General features: G+C 37.8%; 1 protein-coding gene across 1 annotated transcript in view; it reads right to left on the minus strand.

Annotated features, from left to right (window-relative positions):
• The window catches only part of SMARCA1 (SWI/SNF related, matrix associated, actin dependent regulator of chromatin, subfamily a, member 1), a 33,605-nt gene extending 18,170 nt beyond the window's left edge, over positions 1–15,435 (minus strand). Inside the window, exons 1-13 of the mRNA XM_062584373.1 lie at positions 15,332–15,435; positions 12,192–12,278; positions 9,675–9,841; positions 8,632–8,732; positions 8,406–8,506; positions 7,486–7,665; positions 5,715–5,870; positions 5,320–5,451; positions 4,493–4,561; positions 3,611–3,720; positions 2,613–2,839; positions 1,920–2,041; positions 1,390–1,542 (exon numbers count right to left, since the gene is read on the minus strand). Coding sequence (XP_062440357.1) covers positions 1,390–1,542; positions 1,920–2,041; positions 2,613–2,839; positions 3,611–3,720; positions 4,493–4,561; positions 5,320–5,451; positions 5,715–5,870; positions 7,486–7,665; positions 8,406–8,506; positions 8,632–8,732; positions 9,675–9,841; positions 12,192–12,278; positions 15,332–15,430 — 1,704 coding nt within the window. The 5' untranslated portion in view covers positions 15,431–15,435. The remainder of the gene's footprint in view (positions 1–1,389; positions 1,543–1,919; positions 2,042–2,612; positions 2,840–3,610; positions 3,721–4,492; positions 4,562–5,319; positions 5,452–5,714; positions 5,871–7,485; positions 7,666–8,405; positions 8,507–8,631; positions 8,733–9,674; positions 9,842–12,191; positions 12,279–15,331) is intronic.
• Between the last annotated feature and the right edge of the window lie 3,215 nt (positions 15,436–18,650).

An 18,650-nucleotide genomic window follows, 5' to 3' on the forward strand; every position in this document is an offset into this window, starting at 1 on the left:
TATGCATATTATAATATATAGTTATATATTATGTGTATATATTTATATATATATGCATGTATGTGTATGTGTGTATATATATGTATTTATGTGCATGTGTGTATATATATATTTATATATGTGTATGTGTGTGTGTACATATATATGTGTACATATATATGTAACACACACTCTTGTAGTGCATTCAAACTAATTCTCTCACATGACAAAAAGTATTGAAACTTTGGCAGCCCTAACTTCAGAATATTAATTCCATGGGAAAAGTCCATGTGAGCATGGCTTCAATACTGTAGGTGTCCCAAGACAGCTGCGTTAAAACATCAGTATGCAGCTCACACCTTACAGTTACAGCACAGAGCAAATAGTGACTAGTCAATCTGATGACTAACATGCTGCACCTGTTTGTATCAAAACCTGTGGTTATTCACTCTGAAAAACATGAATAAAAATATTTTGTCCTCTAAAGAAAGAGAAACAGAGAAATAAAAAAAAAAAAAAGAGTAAGTAATTGGTCAGTAAGCTGTTCGAGTTGTTGGTACCAGGTTTTTCTGGTTAGCCTCTGAACATGAGTTATTAACTCTTTTACTCTCTTGCATAATATTCATTTAATACTTTCATTTAACACTTTCCTTCCTTAAAAGCTTATTAGACCTTACAGATCATGCTCATTAATTCTCAGGAATTCAATCTACTGTTGCTGGCCAGCGTGCATTTCAAAGGAAGGAGGCAGGTTATTAGATAGTAGAAGGAAGAAGAGGAAGGGGGAAAAAAAAAGGAAAAAAAAAAAACACAAAATACACAACAACAGAAAAAAAAAACTCAATCATCCAAGAAGCATCACAGCATTTTTATTCCACATGAAACAAATTATAGACTTTGATTTTAGAAATTATTCAATACTCCAAAAGAGAAGACTTAAGCAAGCTTAACCCAAAGTTAAGGATTTATTTTCCCTAGCTTTACCATCCAGGAGAAACTGTAGAAACTATGCAGGTTGCACAAGCATAAGCTTTACAAAACAACAGGAAAGCAGCAAAACATAATGCTTCATGCTTTTAATTCAATCCAATTATTCTGTGAACAGCCTTCCTTTATTCATTTACTGTTATATACTGGAAAGACAAAATTAAGAACAATTCTATGGATAAACAATATTGTCACAGTATGTTGATAGAAGTATTCTTATTGAGTTTTGAAAATAATTAGACAAAAAATATACACAGGAAGAAATCCGCAGTTTCTTCCATATTTTTTTATGCCATTTCATTCAATCCCTTGATTTGTTGGTATCAAATACAAAAGGTAAAGGAAAATAACAGAAGTACTGGGAATACTTAAACAAAATTGAATAATGATAACTTTAATGAACATGTAAGGGTTTTAGCTCACCATGGCTTGCAGATCTACTTGAGGGTTCCAGTCCGAATCATAGAGAATAACTACATCAGCAGTTGCCAAATTAATTCCTAGACCTCCAGCTCTGGTACTAAGCATGAAAATGAATTTACTGCTGTTGGGAGCATTAAAGGTGTCTATCGCTTCCTAAAAAATAATAATAAATAAATTTTTAAAGGTCTCATTAAAGTATCAGAGTTTTTTCAAACAAGTTTCCAATATACTGGTGACTTTACAAGGATTTTTCATACCAGAAACAACTCTAGGTTTGCACATGCAAAACAAATCCACTCGAAGGAGACAAATATTAAGTTCTTCAGTTAGTTGGGGAACAAATGAAACCTACTTTACTACAACCTTTGGTTCAGGAAAAACATACATCCTTTGCTGTCTTTTTATACTGTAGTATTTTCACTTTGTTTTAAAAAGCTACATAGCTACTCATATACATATCTAAACAGCAACAGCTTCATCATCTGATACATAAAAAAGAAATTTGTTTCTTTTTTATGCAGCTCTCTCACCTCTCTTTCTTCATGTGGGGTCTGTCCATCAAGTCGGCAGTACTCATATCCACGCCACATGCAATAATCTTCCAGAATATCCAATAAACGAGTCATCTGACTAAAAAGGAGAACTCGGGAACCTGATAGAACAACACAGAAGATAAGATCTTGTTGCTGCTTTCATGCTTTACATTAATCTTACTACAGAGCTTACTATAGAGTATGAACTCACATGAAATATACTGTACTATCTGACTATGCGTAACTTACTCAAAAAAAATCTTTCTTTCTTTTTCAGCTATTTTTCTAACATCGATTTAACATCTATTCAGGATGGGTTATTTGACAATTTTTACAGAAGAATTACACAACTGAAAAAAGAAAAGTTAAAAATATGGTAAGATAAGTAGCTGGTAACTGATGTGCACGGGGAAACTATTCCTCTTATCAAAAATGGTCTTGAAGATGGTAGTAGGGAGATTCTTCTCTTCCTTTCCCCATATTATCAGTCTTCCTTACCATTCCTGTAAGACTTCCTTCCCTTCATGCATTAAAAAAAGGCTGCAGAAAAATGGTTGCGAACAAAAACTCCACTGAAAGTAATGAATGCATACACTGGAGGAAAGACAAGAATGAACCTATTTAAGTTTTATAGTATATTTTTACTTCTGATGGCTATTCTGATCAATATCGTTCATAGATGGTACTTACCCTGTTCTCTGAGTTTTGCTAGCAGTTTATCCAAAACTAACATTTTACCACTGTTAGTGATGAGATGTGTGTCAGTGGTATAAGGAGGGCCAGGCTCAGCACCATCAAATAGGTATGGATGGTTACAGCATTTTCGCAACTGCATCAGAATATTCAGCAAACGCATCTTATCCATTTTCCCAGCTGAATTTAGGATATCAATATCTTTCATCAGGATCCTTGTATACCTGAAGTTTTATGGACAATTTTGAGAAATTCTACATTTCTTTCAATATTTAAAACATGAAAGAATCCCTGAAACATCTAAATTACATTTTCCAGAAGCAGAAGATTGTTTTGTTTAAACGACTACTGAGATACATTATTATAAAATTTGGGAAAAATAATGATAATAAGGATTTATAAATTCATATCTAAATTGAAAGGCAATCTGTCAGTGAATGACACTAATCTGTCATTTACTAGGTTTTCTTACACTTCTATTCTAGGATTATGGAGTGGATTAAAATTATCTCAGATTTGACCAAAGCTGCTACACTGACCTGGCTCTGCGATCTGCATAAAGAAATAGACGAAAAAGCCCTTTTCTCACTTCTCTTCTGGGTACATGGCAGCTCAGGGTTTTATTTTACTTTTAACTGAGACTTCTACTGGTGCATACCTACTTGTGTCAAAGAATGTGATTTATTAGGTATACATTCTTTCAAATAAACTTAAGGAAAGGAAACAAGAAAAATTCTTTTTTTCCATCTTCCACCCATCCCTTTTCATTACAGTTCCTGAGCTCTTTAACTAGCACATTTAACAATGGGGGGAAAAAAGGGGAGGGGGGGAAATAAGAAGAAAAAACTAGCATCTGCCCCAAAGACAACACTAAGTATGCTTTTCTAGCTGACTGTCTTCCGGACACGCAACGACAAGAAAAAATAGCAATTTAATATGAAGAACTGTTCTGCTCTTTATCAGAAAAGAATCTTACTTTAAGGTAAGTAACTCACCATTCCCTCTGCATTTTGCTAAGTCCAAGGTAAATCTTTACTTCCTTCTTAGGAGGCAAACTCTTTTCTACTTCAGCTTTTATGCGACGCAATAAAAATGGCTTCAAAACCTACACAAATTAGAGTTTTTCCACAGATAGGTTTAGAATATGGATCACCTCAAATACAATAGTAACAGGTTCAATTATGTAATACTTATTCTATCAAAAGTAAGCAATTGTTATTGCTCTCATGGTGACCCCCTCAGAACAATTCTGCTGCAGTCTAAAAAATGAAGTTTTCCATTCTTTCTAATAGGCTACTAATTCAACATATGAAATACATAACATTTTTGCCGTATTCTTCCTAGTTGTAGTTCTAAGCAAGGATTAACATCACAAATTTATAAATCAATTTATTCTCTTTTATTAAAAGCTTGATATTGTTTCAGCTAGCAATGTATGCAAAATATACCAACACTTCAAAAATTAAAAAAATGTATGTTTGCACTCTTCAAATTTCAGTTTTATTACTATATGATGAAAAATGCCTCTCCCATTTTACTCACAGTAAAACAAAGGTAAGCACATGTTTTTATTCAGGCTAGCATTAACGTATTAATATAGTATTCAGGATAATAAATGGTTTCAAAAATCCCTCAAATTTCTTCATTTTAATAAATAGATTTTTGTCCACCTCAAACAGCAACGTTACAAAAAGTAGCATCAGCAGAGTAATTTCTGGTATTTTACTCAAAAATTCTGCCAAGTACCTCTATAACAAAACACATTCATGTTCCTTTTCTCAATTTTGCCTGACATGAAGTAAGGAGGAAACAATCTGTTTTTATTTTTACATCATGTACACTAACAACAATGTACGATTGTAGCTTTAACTACTTACAGCATGAAGTCTTTCTACAAGTTTCTGATCACCGAGACAATTTTTAGTGTCAAACCATGAGTCAAAATCCTGTGGGGGGGAAAAAGCACAACTAGAATGAATAGTTTATCATGTCTAACAGATATATAGGGACTCTCATTCACTCCAGCAGATATTGACATAAATCTTAAGATGTATGACTTGTATCAGTGAAAGAAAAATCAGGCCACAATTCTATGTCAGCTGCACAGCATGTAAGAACACTTAAGTCAACTAAATAACTCCACTGACAAAATACAGTTATACTGCTACTCTGTTCCAATTATGACGATGTTTCATGTTCATCACCGGAGCATCTCACTTCTTACCTTAGTACTCGCACGATGATAGGACAAGAGGGTACAAAAAATAGAATCCATAAGAAGTGAAATGGAAAACACAGTAGAAAGAATGGGAGCAATACCAGGACAGCAAGAACATAACAGCAAAAAGAGAAAGATGACTCAAAGGAGGAGGAAATCCTAAATGAAAAAAGGCTTACACCTATTTGGATGCTCCATATTCTTCATTTTGCATTGTTTTCCCAAATTTTGCTCCACTTTGCATAATTCTTCAAATATATAAAGTACTACAGTTGTCATTACTGGCCTGAGGCCTTATCTTCACTAACATAATGTGTTATTTTAACTAGACAAAGCAATAAAACTGTCTAGTTAGGTAAGCCAAGGAGCTTCTACTGAAATCAGATCTTCCACATCATGTCTCTAACTAGCTGGTCATTCTTCTCCTCTGCAGAAAGGGTCCTGGGTATCAAAATGACAAGATTTTACTTTCAAACCTCAACTTACATCTGCAGAATTGAAGACATCGGGTAAAAGAAAATTGAGTAATGCCCACAGCTCATGGAGGTTATTCTGCAAAGGAGTTCCTGTAAGCAGCAATCGATTCGTTGTCTTGAACTCCCGGACAATCTCTGATAGCTGAAAACATAACAAATAGTTATCGTCATCATCATATACTGCTTAAATATAATGAGCCTTCATCAGTTTCTGAACCTGAAACCATATTAACTGCATTTCAAGACAGTGAGCTACCTGTGACATCTACACTTACCACTCAATAGCTTACTGCTAGCTTTTAAAACATTTTGACCTATCTGAAATACCTAACACTTAGAATTATTTATTTCGAAAATACATGGACACAAAAGATTCTAACCAATTTTAACAGATTTTGAGTTTACCTTGGACTTCTCATTCTTTATTCTGTGAGCTTCATCAATTACCAGGTATCTCCAGTTAAATTTTTTGAAGACAGATTTCTCCTTAATGACCATTTCATATGACGTAACACAAACATCCCATTCTCCAGGCATCATAACATCACGGATAAAAGCTGCCTAAAGAAAACAATTGAATCAATTAAGGACTATTTACAAAAAAGAACAACTTATTTGGAATTCAGTGAAACATATTTGCCAACATCTCTTATGTACTGTCCTATCACTTTAAAGTCTGAAACGTCTTTTATATAACTAAGTTAATTCAAGAAGTCTTCAATCCTTTGCACTTTAGGCACAAACAGATCATCAGTTGTCATTAAAAACAAAGAGAAAAGACAAAAATTTTTCCTATTCATCAAAACAAGTATCTGTTCTTCAGCATAAGTTTTCTATAAGTTGTTCTTTATCTTCTTGCATCTGCTTGTCTAACAACTACTTAAGTGATACACATCTATTACACTCATTTAAAGCATTTAAATATGGTACAAAATTACAGATATAAAATCCCTCTAAACTATCCAGTCCAAGAGATACAAAATCCACAAAAGAGTGTTTCAGAATAGTTCACCTAGTCTACTCTCACCTCCTCTCCTTCCTGAAGCCCTCTCTCCTGACTCATCTCTGTTTTGTTATGGATATATAAACCTAATCATATGAAAGAACATCGCCCCAAGAAAAGGTCGTAACATGCAGGTCTTCAAGAACTTATTTAGAAGGTTGCATAGCCCACTAGCTAAAAGGTCAAACACAAATGTTCTAGTTCTCCTCCTCAAAGAACTAGTTAATAACAAAGTGATCTCTACAACACTGTACTATGCACTGATTTATTAACACAAACATAAGCTCAGAGGTTTTTAGTCATTACAGAAGACAAAGAGATAAGGAGAAAACCAGGAAATGAGAAATTATGACAATACATACATAATATTCTGAAAGCAAAGAAAATACAAGGTACATGCTTCCCCTTCAACACAATCTTAATTTCATCCCATGGAACTAGCAATAAACACTAGATGTGATTCAGCAACTGTGGTACAGATTATCAAGATTCAAATCATTAATTATTTGCAAAGAATGTTTTGATCAAATGCAAGAATATAGCACTGGAAGGAACTATTTGAATCACTAACAGAATAGTTCCTCACAGTGACAGGCAACCTTACAAAACATGTTAGGTACTACAAGATTCATAGGAACATCCAGCTTGCTCTTCAAGTCACAAAATATCCAACATCTAATTTAAAGCCTTCAGTATGAAAGATGAAAAGCCTCAAGAGTTATAAGAAAACCCTAGTTACAAGGCCATGGATGGATGGGAGATACAAGTAAAGAACGTGAGCAGTCATCTAAGAAAGGAAGAAAAGAATGAAAGGGCAAAGAAGCAACAAAGTGAATGCAATAAAAGAAAATGGATAATCACTGTCAAAATGCAAACATAAATGAGATCAATATTAAAAAAATAGGTGTAAAAGTCAAAGTCGACGACAACAGGGGAGCAGAAAAGCCACAGACAGCCTTACTTTGATCCCAATCTATTATTTCAGATTCTGTTTACCTTTTCCCCTGCAGCTACAAATGTAACATTTTTCATTTGCAATGCTAATATTGTTAAAGATTTTTGGGGGGGGGGGCGACACTATAATTAAGGAACTGGCTTAGAAAGAATTCCATTCCCCAAAACACTCATTTCTGACAATGAATGTATAATATCTTTTGCAAGTAAAGCACTTACTCTGGCATCTTTATCTCCAATAAGGCAAACGGCACGCAACGATGGAACCCAGCGTTTAAATTCATTCATCCAATTGTGCAGAGTTGATTTTGGAACCAGGACCATGTGTGGCCCAGGAATGTTTCTGTAATGCTTCAGATAACCTAATAACGCTATTGTTTGCAGAGTCTTACCAAGACCCTACATTGGCAAAGAGAAGAGGGGAAAAAAACACTTCTGAAATATCATACAGAAATAGTTAAAAAAAAAAAAAAATCCAAGCTTTTAAGATTCTGCCACTCAACTTATAGCAAAATACACACAGCAAAAGTTTTCAACACAGTTTATTTCATTATATTACAGATACAGTTGTGAAAACATTACTGTTGTGTAACAAAACATACTCCTGCATATACAATCAATACTATAGGTATTTTAATGTTTGAACTTTGCTCTCAGTAACTACCACTCATTCATTATCCATGATATATAATGCATATCTTGTTTAATTATACCAAATTATTCTATCATTCAACTTGAATTCTAGAGGATATATTTTGGTATTTATCAAGCGCAGCAAAATCATAGGCTTAACCAAGACAGCACACACTCTTACCTCTGGGCAGAGTTAAAGAAAATTTGCACATTTCTCTTTACTTTTGAGCATGTCACACAAACAAAAATGAAATTGCAATGACTATACATTTTTATAAATTACAAATAGACAGGGATTCTCAGTTAGCTACTATCTACCCAACCAAAGCAATAACTACTGGAAAAATTTTATCATTTCATGTACTGTTTACTGTTAAAAGATTAATTTATGTACAAACCGCACAATTTATATTCTTGCAAAAAGTTATTGGGCAATTGAACAATATACAAATAAAGAAAAAAAAAGGTCAGAAACCTTACTTTCCACAAAAATTCCAAAAGCTTACCATTTCATCTGCCAGAATGCCATTAACACCATTTTCATACAACGAGATCATCCAGTTCAGCCCTCTAACCTGATAATCTCTTAGTGTTCCTCCTTTCACATCTGTAAACGTAAGATTCCTTTAAGTGGAAAAAATACTAATTTTAAGTAGAAAATTTTAATTGCAATCTGCTCATCAGATTTTAACTAAAACAAAACAAACAGAAAACTGCCAATAGAAAACTTACACGAAGGAGATTCCTCAAATCGAATACACACGTTAGATGTTTTTCGACTCTCAGACAACAATTCTTCATCTTCTTCTTGTTCTGTGCGCCTGTGACGATAACTAAAGAAAGAATTCAAGATGGTTGTGTATATGAAATAACTTCCAAACACTCGCTATATAATCAAAACAAGCCAAATTAGGATAAAAACAATTGTTGATCTACAGTGTGCATGTTCTAGCACCCTGATCTTTGGCAGAAATCATATCCTGTTACAAAGCTATTCACAATTTGCTCCAGCTTTAATTACGACAGCTGAAATACAGCCCTCTCCTCCAGAGCCATGACTATACTCTGACAACAGGTATCATGAGCTCTCTAATAGACTCTATAATGAGCAACACAGTATTAAAACACAAACACACACATCAGTGCTGGCCATAGAATCAATTACTTGATAATTATACCATTCAGAGGAATAGGATATTTTATTCCAAAAGTATTTTTAAAAATTTGATAAAGCAGAAAATGCTGTTCTATAAACTTACCAAAAGTCAGTTGTTAGATATTATAGACTCTTCAAACACCTGCAGGCTATGTCTATATTAGTAACATAGACTGAATTGCGCAGCAAGACAACATCCGGCTATATCCATGTTGTGTTGTTTTACCTTGCCTAGCTCTAGTCTGATCCCACTGACATGTCCACTAGTGGTTGGAGCACATCACGTGCATCTCTGGAGCCCATCTAGTTTAGTGTTATCCAAAAGAAATTCAATCCATGTGTTCCAAAATCACTCCACCATATTAACCAAAGAATGGTAAGTAATAACGATCAAGGAATTTACTTTAGACATTCATTCCTGATCTAAACCCAGATTAATACAGTAACACACATGCACCAATTCACAGGCCAACACATTTTCCTATTAAAGGTGTACTATAATTTCTTTTGAAAGTTCTCGACTTACTTAAATCAAAATATTTAGATTACTAACTAAATACATATAGGAAAAGGCATCATAAATTTGAAAGTATAAGTTAAAAATCAAAGGATAACATACTCCCCAGCTGATATTAAGCTCTGTTTTTCATCCTTTTTTATCCGTGGTCGTCCCAGTTTGACTTTCAGTGGAGATGTTGGTGATTTTTGTGCTGCAGGCTGAATAAAATGCGCAAAAAGTTCTGTCTGTTTCAGGAGGAATTCAAATCTTTTTGCTCGATCTGCTTTCTAGTTTCCAAAGTGAGGAGAAAATTTTTTTAAAAAAGAAAAATCATTAACTTTTTTCATGAACAATTTTATTTTTCTTAAGAAACAGACTCATAAGGACAACTTATACAAGGGAAGACTGACAAGATCACTGCCAACTGTTAGCCAACTACAGGCTACAAACATCATACAAAAGCTGGCATACCAGTAAATGTAACATAATACTTTAAAGGATTCCGTACATACAACGAACAAAAAGATGAGGTTTTGACTTACAGTAAGGAATTTAAATCTAGTTTTGCTAAAGTCAGTGGCAAAACTTCTATCAGCTTCAAGGTTACCAGGATTTCATCCAAGAAGATATTGTGCTAGCTCCACTTTTAGAAGTATGAGTAACATAATGAATGCACAAGCTTAACACTCCTTTCATTAAAGTTAGTCAATTTTGCTTTCAGATCATAAATTTCAATCTTTTAAGTTTTGCTGTAATAATCAGGTATATGCACTTCGCTAAATACAGTGAAGCTTATGTCCGTCACTGTATTTAAAAAACAATGTGATATCATTTTTTAAGAAATAAAAATAAGATAGAATGCAATTGCTAACAGTTTTTCTATGGCGTTTAAGCATCATGTAACAGTACGTCATGTAAAGAATTTTTCCGCGATCTCATTTATATCTTGATACCTAAGCTACAAATGTGAAATTGTAATTTTGTACTATAGTCTTTCTAAGAAATATATTAACAACAGAAAGCTTTTCTGTAGAAAAATCAGATAATTTATACACAAATAACAGCAACAACATGAACCAACCTACTAAAGGAAAAGGCAATCAAAAATGAAATTGACTCCTGCAATGCACGAGCTTGCCACATGAGGGCAATCTATTTACAACACATTTATTTTAGCAGTGCAAATCATAATAGCATGTAAGCATCCTTAGAAAACTCTCTTGGAAATCATTATCGGATTTTTCGTGTGTTTTGAAATTTTGGTAAGATGGCAATATCAAGTAAAACTTTTATATGAAATGACAGGGCGGAGGAGGAGAGAGAAAGGGGGTGCTTAAGGCACATATATGCTTATGCTCATGCAGGACAAGAACAAATTCATCCAGAACATTTTAAATGAAACTGGTAACAAAAAGTGGTCTTGGTAAACAAAGCTAACCATAGCTGGTGAGGTTCCACACTGACTGCCATAATATACACCCAGCCAATAATTTTGCAAGCAAAGAGTAAGTTGTGAAAAACAGCTCTAGCTCATGATCGCAGAGTTAATAAAAGGCAGTTTTGGGAGACACATTCCCACTGTCTCTTAAAACAACGGCCTTTAACCCTCTACATCAGGGATGACATCATATTGACCATGTATTATTCTGAAACCAAGATTATTTATTTATTCAACTCATTCACAACAGATTTAATTGTTTGTCTTATTTTTCGCCAGAAATTAAGTATTTGTTCAGGTAATCATCAATTTCTGTAACAGTGACACTCTTTTCTCTGGCTTTCATAGCATCCAACTCCCCAAGATTCTACTGTAATTATTAGACATCTATTTAATGTTAAAGCATTTAACAGGAAGACACTGGATATTGGTATCAACTAAGAACTGACTACATATGACATTCAAGAGCAAGCCTTATAATGGCCTCCTCTTCTTTCTGCCTTTTTGTAATACAAAAGTTACCCTATTCTCTCTACTCTCTTCTCCAGTGCTACAAGTTCCCTTAATTGGGGTCATGGATAGGCCCTACTTTGCACTATTATCCCATGGAGCATATCAACATTTAAAATCTCTGCAATTTTAGAGACGGGATGAGAAATTGGCAGCTTCTGCATTTATCTCATTTAAGCAGGTACTTAAAAATGCCTCAGACATGACTGCTGGGATCATCAAATGAAACCAGCAGATACAGACTCAAAAAAGAGAGAGGAGAGTTCTAAATGTAAAATACAATTGAGTAGAAACTCCTTACCACAGGAGGGTCTGGATACTAAATTTACATGGGGGGGGGAGGAAGACAAATTCACAGAAGAAAAATCCACTGATAATTATAGTGTAAAAAAAAAAATCACAATCTCCAATTCTGGAAATCATGCAGCCACAAATATCTGGAGAATGGGATAGTCTTGTAACAGAACTATTGCCATCTGCTTGCTCTGTTCTCATAATCTTCACTAAACACTAACTGCACAACACTGGACTACATATAATTGTATCAGTAACACCATTCTCAATTCACTTTCCTTTTCTAACACATCCTGCCTGCAATATTACCTGTAACTGTGTCCATCTAGTTCAAGGAAACAAACTAAAAATTCTCACAAAAATCTTGCCATCTGTTTTGCTGTGAATACACTTACCATTTTCTCTTCATATTCTGGGTCAATCTCTTTTTCAGGTCTGGCTGCCTTCGGCGGAAGTTTGAGTTGAAACGGAGGATCATTTTTCTGGAATTCAAATTTTAAACACTATAATCATCAGCATCTTTATCCACAAAAGCAAAAATATCGAACAGAACAAACCTGCAGACTATAAGAATAGCTGAATTCTTTTTAAGAATAATTATTTCAAACAAAATGGTTTGAAATGACTACAGTAGACCAAAATGGACCTAAATAAGTAGCAGTTTTTCAAGCAGCATTACACTTGTTTTACTTTCAGAATTGTTACTGATGAATATATATTTAATTTAGTCTTTAGGACATAAATGAGAGGAACATAAGCTGAAGTTGGAGAACACCTTTCTAAGTTTTGGCCCAAAGACATAACTCTCTGCAAAGATGAACAGTACTAGCGTCTAATAAAGTTGTTTGACAATTTAATGATTTATAGATGCCTGACTTCAGCTTCCAAGGTCTAATAATTAAGTTGTAAGTAAGCAGCACTAGAAATTTTCTATGATAAATGACTTGCAACTTCTGACAGTTTGATTCAGAAAAAAGTGTTACAAGAGGGCTGTTATGCCAACATACAAAAAAGCAGTTTATACATATGTGTATACTCACACCGCCATTATATTATTATGTAACATAGCATAAACTTCTGTTTGAAAGACTGCCAGTGCTAACACTGGAAACAATCTCCTCGTTACCAAAGAGACAAAGTGTTCCTCCTTAAAGACAAACAAGAATGCCAGTAGCCCATTTCAGATGTCTCCTTCAGTTCCCTTAGAAATAAATTAATTATGTAAATGAACATCCCTTGAAAAATAAAGTCATCTGTCTACTTCAGATGAGTATGAAGTTTCTCCCGGACAGAGGAGAATGGTTCAATATTATGAGAATCCTTCTTGAATGCAAAAAGAGTTTTCCTTGTAAAACATAATGCAATATCTTTCCAAGTCCAAAGGTAGATGGCTCTAATGACAGACTGTCTCTCCTGTTACTCAGATTTCCCTACCAGAAGGGAATTTCATGCTGGCCATATCCATCAAGCTTATTCACAAATAGTTATTTCTGAATAACACAGTTGTCTAACTGCCGCAGAAAGTAAATGAACTGGTATGTAAATTTACTGCAGCTACAGCATGTTAAATTCACATCCTACACCCTAACTTTCAAGGCAAAACACATTTGTTTTCCTGCTCACCTTCACTCCTCATTGCAGTGTTTCATAATCTGATCTATCGATGGCCCCAAAATACCAGAAGTAATGAACAGGAGACTATCAAAAATTGATGTAAAAGACAAACAACTTAAGATACAGGCATCTCAGTACCCGTTCTCTTCCTGACCACTTACACTGGGAAAGAGTACACTGTGTTTTCACTAAAACATTACTCTGTGCTGATGGAGCTAGATGGGTAGTAGGCATGAGCACCATGTCTGAACTTGTCACTGAGTAACTCTGCATTGTAAAAATCTAGAGCTTGCCAATTATTACATTTTGATATGAGTAAGAATATTTTTCTCTTTTAATATCAACTGTAGCATATGCCTAATACAACACAGAAGCACAAAACAGTTCCTAAATTTATGGGAATTGTACCCCAGAACAATACACAATGTATCTTCAGCAGTTAAAGGACAGATTTAACAGGAAATTTGATCAGCTGAAGCCTCAGTGCAAACAAATATACCAGCAAAAAAGTACTTTCACTTTTAACTCATTTTCTGCTGGGAACTATCTGGTTATAACCTGCCTCTACCCTACAAAAATTTTCCACTAAAGATTAAACTTGAGATAACATAGCCCACTGAAAAACTGTCATTTAAACATCCTATGACCAATAGTGTTGTGTAATGCTTTCAGAAACAACACAGCCTGAGGCATCCCAGTGATCCAAATTATCTTCCCTTAAAATCTCTATTAACTAGCCAAAAAAAAAAAAGCTACTGAGGTCAAGCTGAGATAGAAATCTATCCAGTCAGTGCAACAGTTGGTCCTAAATTGAATCACCCACATGAATGCCTAAATAAATGACTAAGAACAAGAACTGTTGTTTTAGTTGACCTTACTCTTGTATCCTGTGCTTTTGAGTTTTTTTTTTAAATAAACGCACTAGTTAGAAAGACCTCTTTTTGTGTTTAACTCACATATGCAAAGTGGAAATACATTGCAAACAACCATTAACTTAGGATGTTATATGGCTGCTGCTACAAGATGATTTGTGTTGAAGTAAAACCATGAAAGGGGAACGTAGTGCAACAGGTTGTATTATATCCCCTTATTACGCAGATATGAAACAGACCCGTGGCTCAGCTGGAAGAGAAATTCCACAGACTGGATGAAAACCTCAAAGAGCAGCAACTTCCTTTTTTCCTCTTAAGAAATGTGTAGATCCCTATGGCACCACAGCACAACGTTGATGTATTCTAACCTATTCACTACTTCCAAAGGATTTCTCCAGGTAGTCACTAGACACTTAGTACCAATTTCACATCAGTTGAGAAGCAAATAATTTTACAGAAGAAACTGTATCTAGAAGAGATTTCTTTTCTCCTGAACCTGAACCATCAGGCGATGTTCGCAGTTACGGCGTAGTGTATTTCACAGTCGACCACTTTTCTTACACAAGAGGAATGAACTAAAGAAATAGGCATTCATTTCAGGGGAAAACGGACTTTCGGGGAAAAGCAGACTTTGACCAGTTGCCGCTGAAGTTCTGATCGCGCTAACACCCACATTCCCGCTCCCTTCGCAGTACCGCAGGGGATCGGGGCACTCGGGCACCGTCCCTCGCAGGCGCCCCTGCAGGACTCGCTCCTCAGACCGAGCCTCGCGCAGTTTCCAGGGATACCCGCAAACATCCCTTCGGCGGCTGCCTTCGCCGGGAGCCCCGGCGGAACGCCTCGCCTTCCCGAGCCAGGAGACCGCCGGTGCCGCGCCGCGCTGCCCCTCAGCGGCGCCCCCGCGCCGCGCCCCGGCCGAGCTGCCCGCGCCCCCGCGCCGCGGCCTCCCGCCCGCCCGCCCGCCGGGCGCGGGCAACCGGCCCCCGCGGGCCGCGCCGGTTCCCGGCGAGGCGCCGCGGCCCGCTCGGGCCCCCGCGGCGCAGCGGTACCTCCTCGGCGGCGGGCTCCTGCGCAGAGGCCGCCGCCGCGGCGGAGGTGGACGGCGCTTCGCCATCCGAGCGGGCGGCGCTGCCGGGGCCGGCGTCCATGCTGCCGCGGCGGGGCCGGGCCGGGCCGGGCCGCTGTCGGCGCCGCCGCCGCCGCGGGGCGGGTGGGGGGGAGGGGAGCGGCGGAGCGACCCCACCGCCCCCGAACAGCGCGCGGCCCCGCCCCGCCCGCGTTCCCGCGCCCGCAGCTATCGCGAGACTCCGCGAGCCGGCGCCACGCGACGGGTGCCCCCCCCCCCCCCGCCCTCCTCGCGGGGACGGGGCGTGGCGCACGCGCCGCGGCGGGGGGAGCGGCCGTTGGAGCCGCGCCTGAGGCGGGGCCGCGCGGCCGTTGGTGCCTCGTGCTGCCTCGCCGCGAGGATGCCGCCGCCGCCATCTCGCGGCAGCGCCGCGCCCACGCCGCCGCCTCACGGCGAGGCGCTGCGGCCCGCAGGGAAAGGGCCGCTCCGCCCGTTGCCCTCAGGTCCCCCGTCAGGCATCACCGTGCTCTCAGAGCCCGTAGCCATGACGGTGCGTGACCCACCACCCTGTGGCCTGGCACCATTGCGCAGGGCCCACAGCCCGGCTAGGCTGCTATGGGAGAGGGAAGCCTCCGTGCTGACTGAGCCGGGCAGCAGTAGGAGCTGAGAAATGAGGCGACAGTGCAGTAGCCAGGCTGTGAAAGATGGTAAGAGACAAAAAAAAAATTGTAATTCATTTCCCTTGATTCCAAGCACTGCTGCGAATCGCAAGTATGTCTTCAGAGGTGCCCCAGGCAGCATTTGGGGGAAAATAATTTTTTCACCTCTGCAGGGTTAAAAAGTACCAAAGACATTCCCAAGCCAAGAGTTTAAGGGATATTCATTAGCAAAATGATTTTTAATTCATTCCAAATTCAGCAGCATTAACATATTTCATACTGAAAATTGCACTAATGAAGCCACTCAATTTGCTTTTTGTCAATGCATGTATTTCTGATTGCCCATACAAAAAGTCTAGGTGCTAAGCTGCTGAGCTACAGCTTTGCTCATGCTCATGAAGGATTCCTTGAGGTGGCAATGTTAAAAAAAAAAAAAAAAAAAAAAAAAAAAAAAAAAAAAAAGCTCCAGATCATCCATTTTACCTGATTGTTACTTGCAAACACAATACTTTGTCCAGAGAAATAAACTCCAGCCTTGTGGGCAGAATTAGCAATAAAAGTTTTTTCATTCCAATAACAAGTTTGGTGCTTGTTTTCAAGCATGGATCAACCACTAATCTGAGCAAATGGATTATGTAGTTCATATACACTGCATCTGGAAAGATGCATCAAAGACCTTTTTGCCATACATGCATAGTCCATTAAAATACATCACTCTATGAAGCATTAACCCTGTATTTCTGCAATGTTTCCATGACTGCCTAATTGTTCTGAAATCAGTTTCTAGGTCATGGTCAAATATAGAAGCTGCAAAATAGTAACAGTACTATTTCAAATTATTTAGCACACTACTGCCTTCTGCATCTGTTGAAACAAGGCAAGACCCACAGCGGTCTTCAGTAGCACCTTCTAGGTAATTTCTTCTTTAAAACCTTTAAGAAGTATGCTTTTCTTAGCACAAGTTAAGAGTGACATGACTGTTTAAAAGAGTACTCCAAATAGCTTTTCCAAGCAGGTTATCTAGAACATAAAGCTTAACATTAAGCTTTAAAAAAGAGTTGGAGAGATGTGGATCCAGAGACATTTTCACACTTACCTAGGTAACACTATAAAGCCCTTTCTTTTGAGATCTTGAATTGTAGATACTCAGCCTCACTCAAGCAAGTGACTAATTGTGGCAGCTTTAGCTTTTCTACCGCAGATGGCTTTGGGTAAAGTTTTATCTTAATATTCTGTGAAATTACAGTATAGGCCAAGTTGTCATTAGACCCCTTTCTGTATGAGTTTGGGTAAATGAGTTCTATAGGTACCTATGGATGTGGATAGAGAAATGTTACCACAAAACAGACCAAAGAGAGGTAAAGTACATGCTGAGAGGTAATGTGTGAAAAATCTCCCAGAGCTGATAAATTCTAGAGAATAGTAGACCAGTTGAATCCACAAGTAGTGATACACTCAGTACACCAAAAGTTTGCCAGATCTGTAAAAGGCCACCAGCACACACTAGCATCAACAGGTTGTATAACTCTGACCACATCCAAGGAAGTGGTGGTTGTGGCTACGCAAGGCCTAAAGCATCATAAATACACCTGATAGAAGAAAGAATGCTTTAAATGACTTTCCAGGCACTTACCTAGAAGCTATTGGTGTGTCAATATGAACCTCTGCTTCCAAATACACATCTGGGGCCAGTCACCTAACTGTTTCTCAAACTCAGGTAAGTATTTAGTGATTGTGTTTGTGTGATTGAACCATGTGAGGAAATAAGTGAATGCACTGTGAATAACTGTTAATAACAAGAGCTGAATTCTATTAATAACAGCTTAAATAAAAGATGTCTTAATATCAGTGTGATCTGACTTGATGTCCTGTAAGTGAAATAAGTAAAAAGAGGATTTTACAACCAAGTGGTAGTAATTTTGTCAAGTGCCAGTAGATGGCAATATCATGCTATCATACTCTGTTCAAAAATCCTGACTTCAGGGTAATTGGGCAGCCTATATATTGTTTGCTATGAAAGTGGCTCACTCTTAAATAATTTTATCAATAGGAAAAAATGTATATGCATTATATTGGTAAGGCATCTAGTACCTACTTCTGTTTAGTTATTTGTAGTACTTCATTCTGTATATGCAGTATGTTCCCTGCAATACCTACATTAACTTAGTTTTTACTTATATTAGATACCCCACCACCACCAATCTCAGTTGTTAGCTGGAATTGCAAAGTCACAACTGCTTCAGCTGGGAAGAGTGTTGACAGAGCCAAGTGTTCCTCTGACATAATCCTATATATTGTAATATTAACAATTGATCTGTCAGAGTCCTGTGGGTACTGATAAGCCTTAGAGGCCCTGACCAGCTTCACTTGAGGCCTCTAGCTCCACCCTCCACCCATCAGCTCAGAAGCACCATTACAGTTCAGCCCAGGACTTCAGTCCCTGCCCAAGCTCACCATCAGGGGACCCAGGAGCCAAGTATGCTAACACAGCTGGCAGGGCCTCACCAGTCCTGGCCCAGCCCTGCAGTACCCCAGCAAGACAGTCAGGTTCTCCAACCATAGAATCATAGAATGGTAAGGTTGGAAGGGACTTCTGAAGATCATCTAGTCCAACTTTCAGCATAGTCCATATGGGAATTGAAC

Source organism: Rhea pennata, chromosome 11 (genome assembly GCF_028389875.1).
Source record: "Rhea pennata isolate bPtePen1 chromosome 11, bPtePen1.pri, whole genome shotgun sequence".
NCBI classification, from domain to species: domain Eukaryota; kingdom Metazoa; phylum Chordata; class Aves; order Rheiformes; family Rheidae; genus Rhea; species Rhea pennata.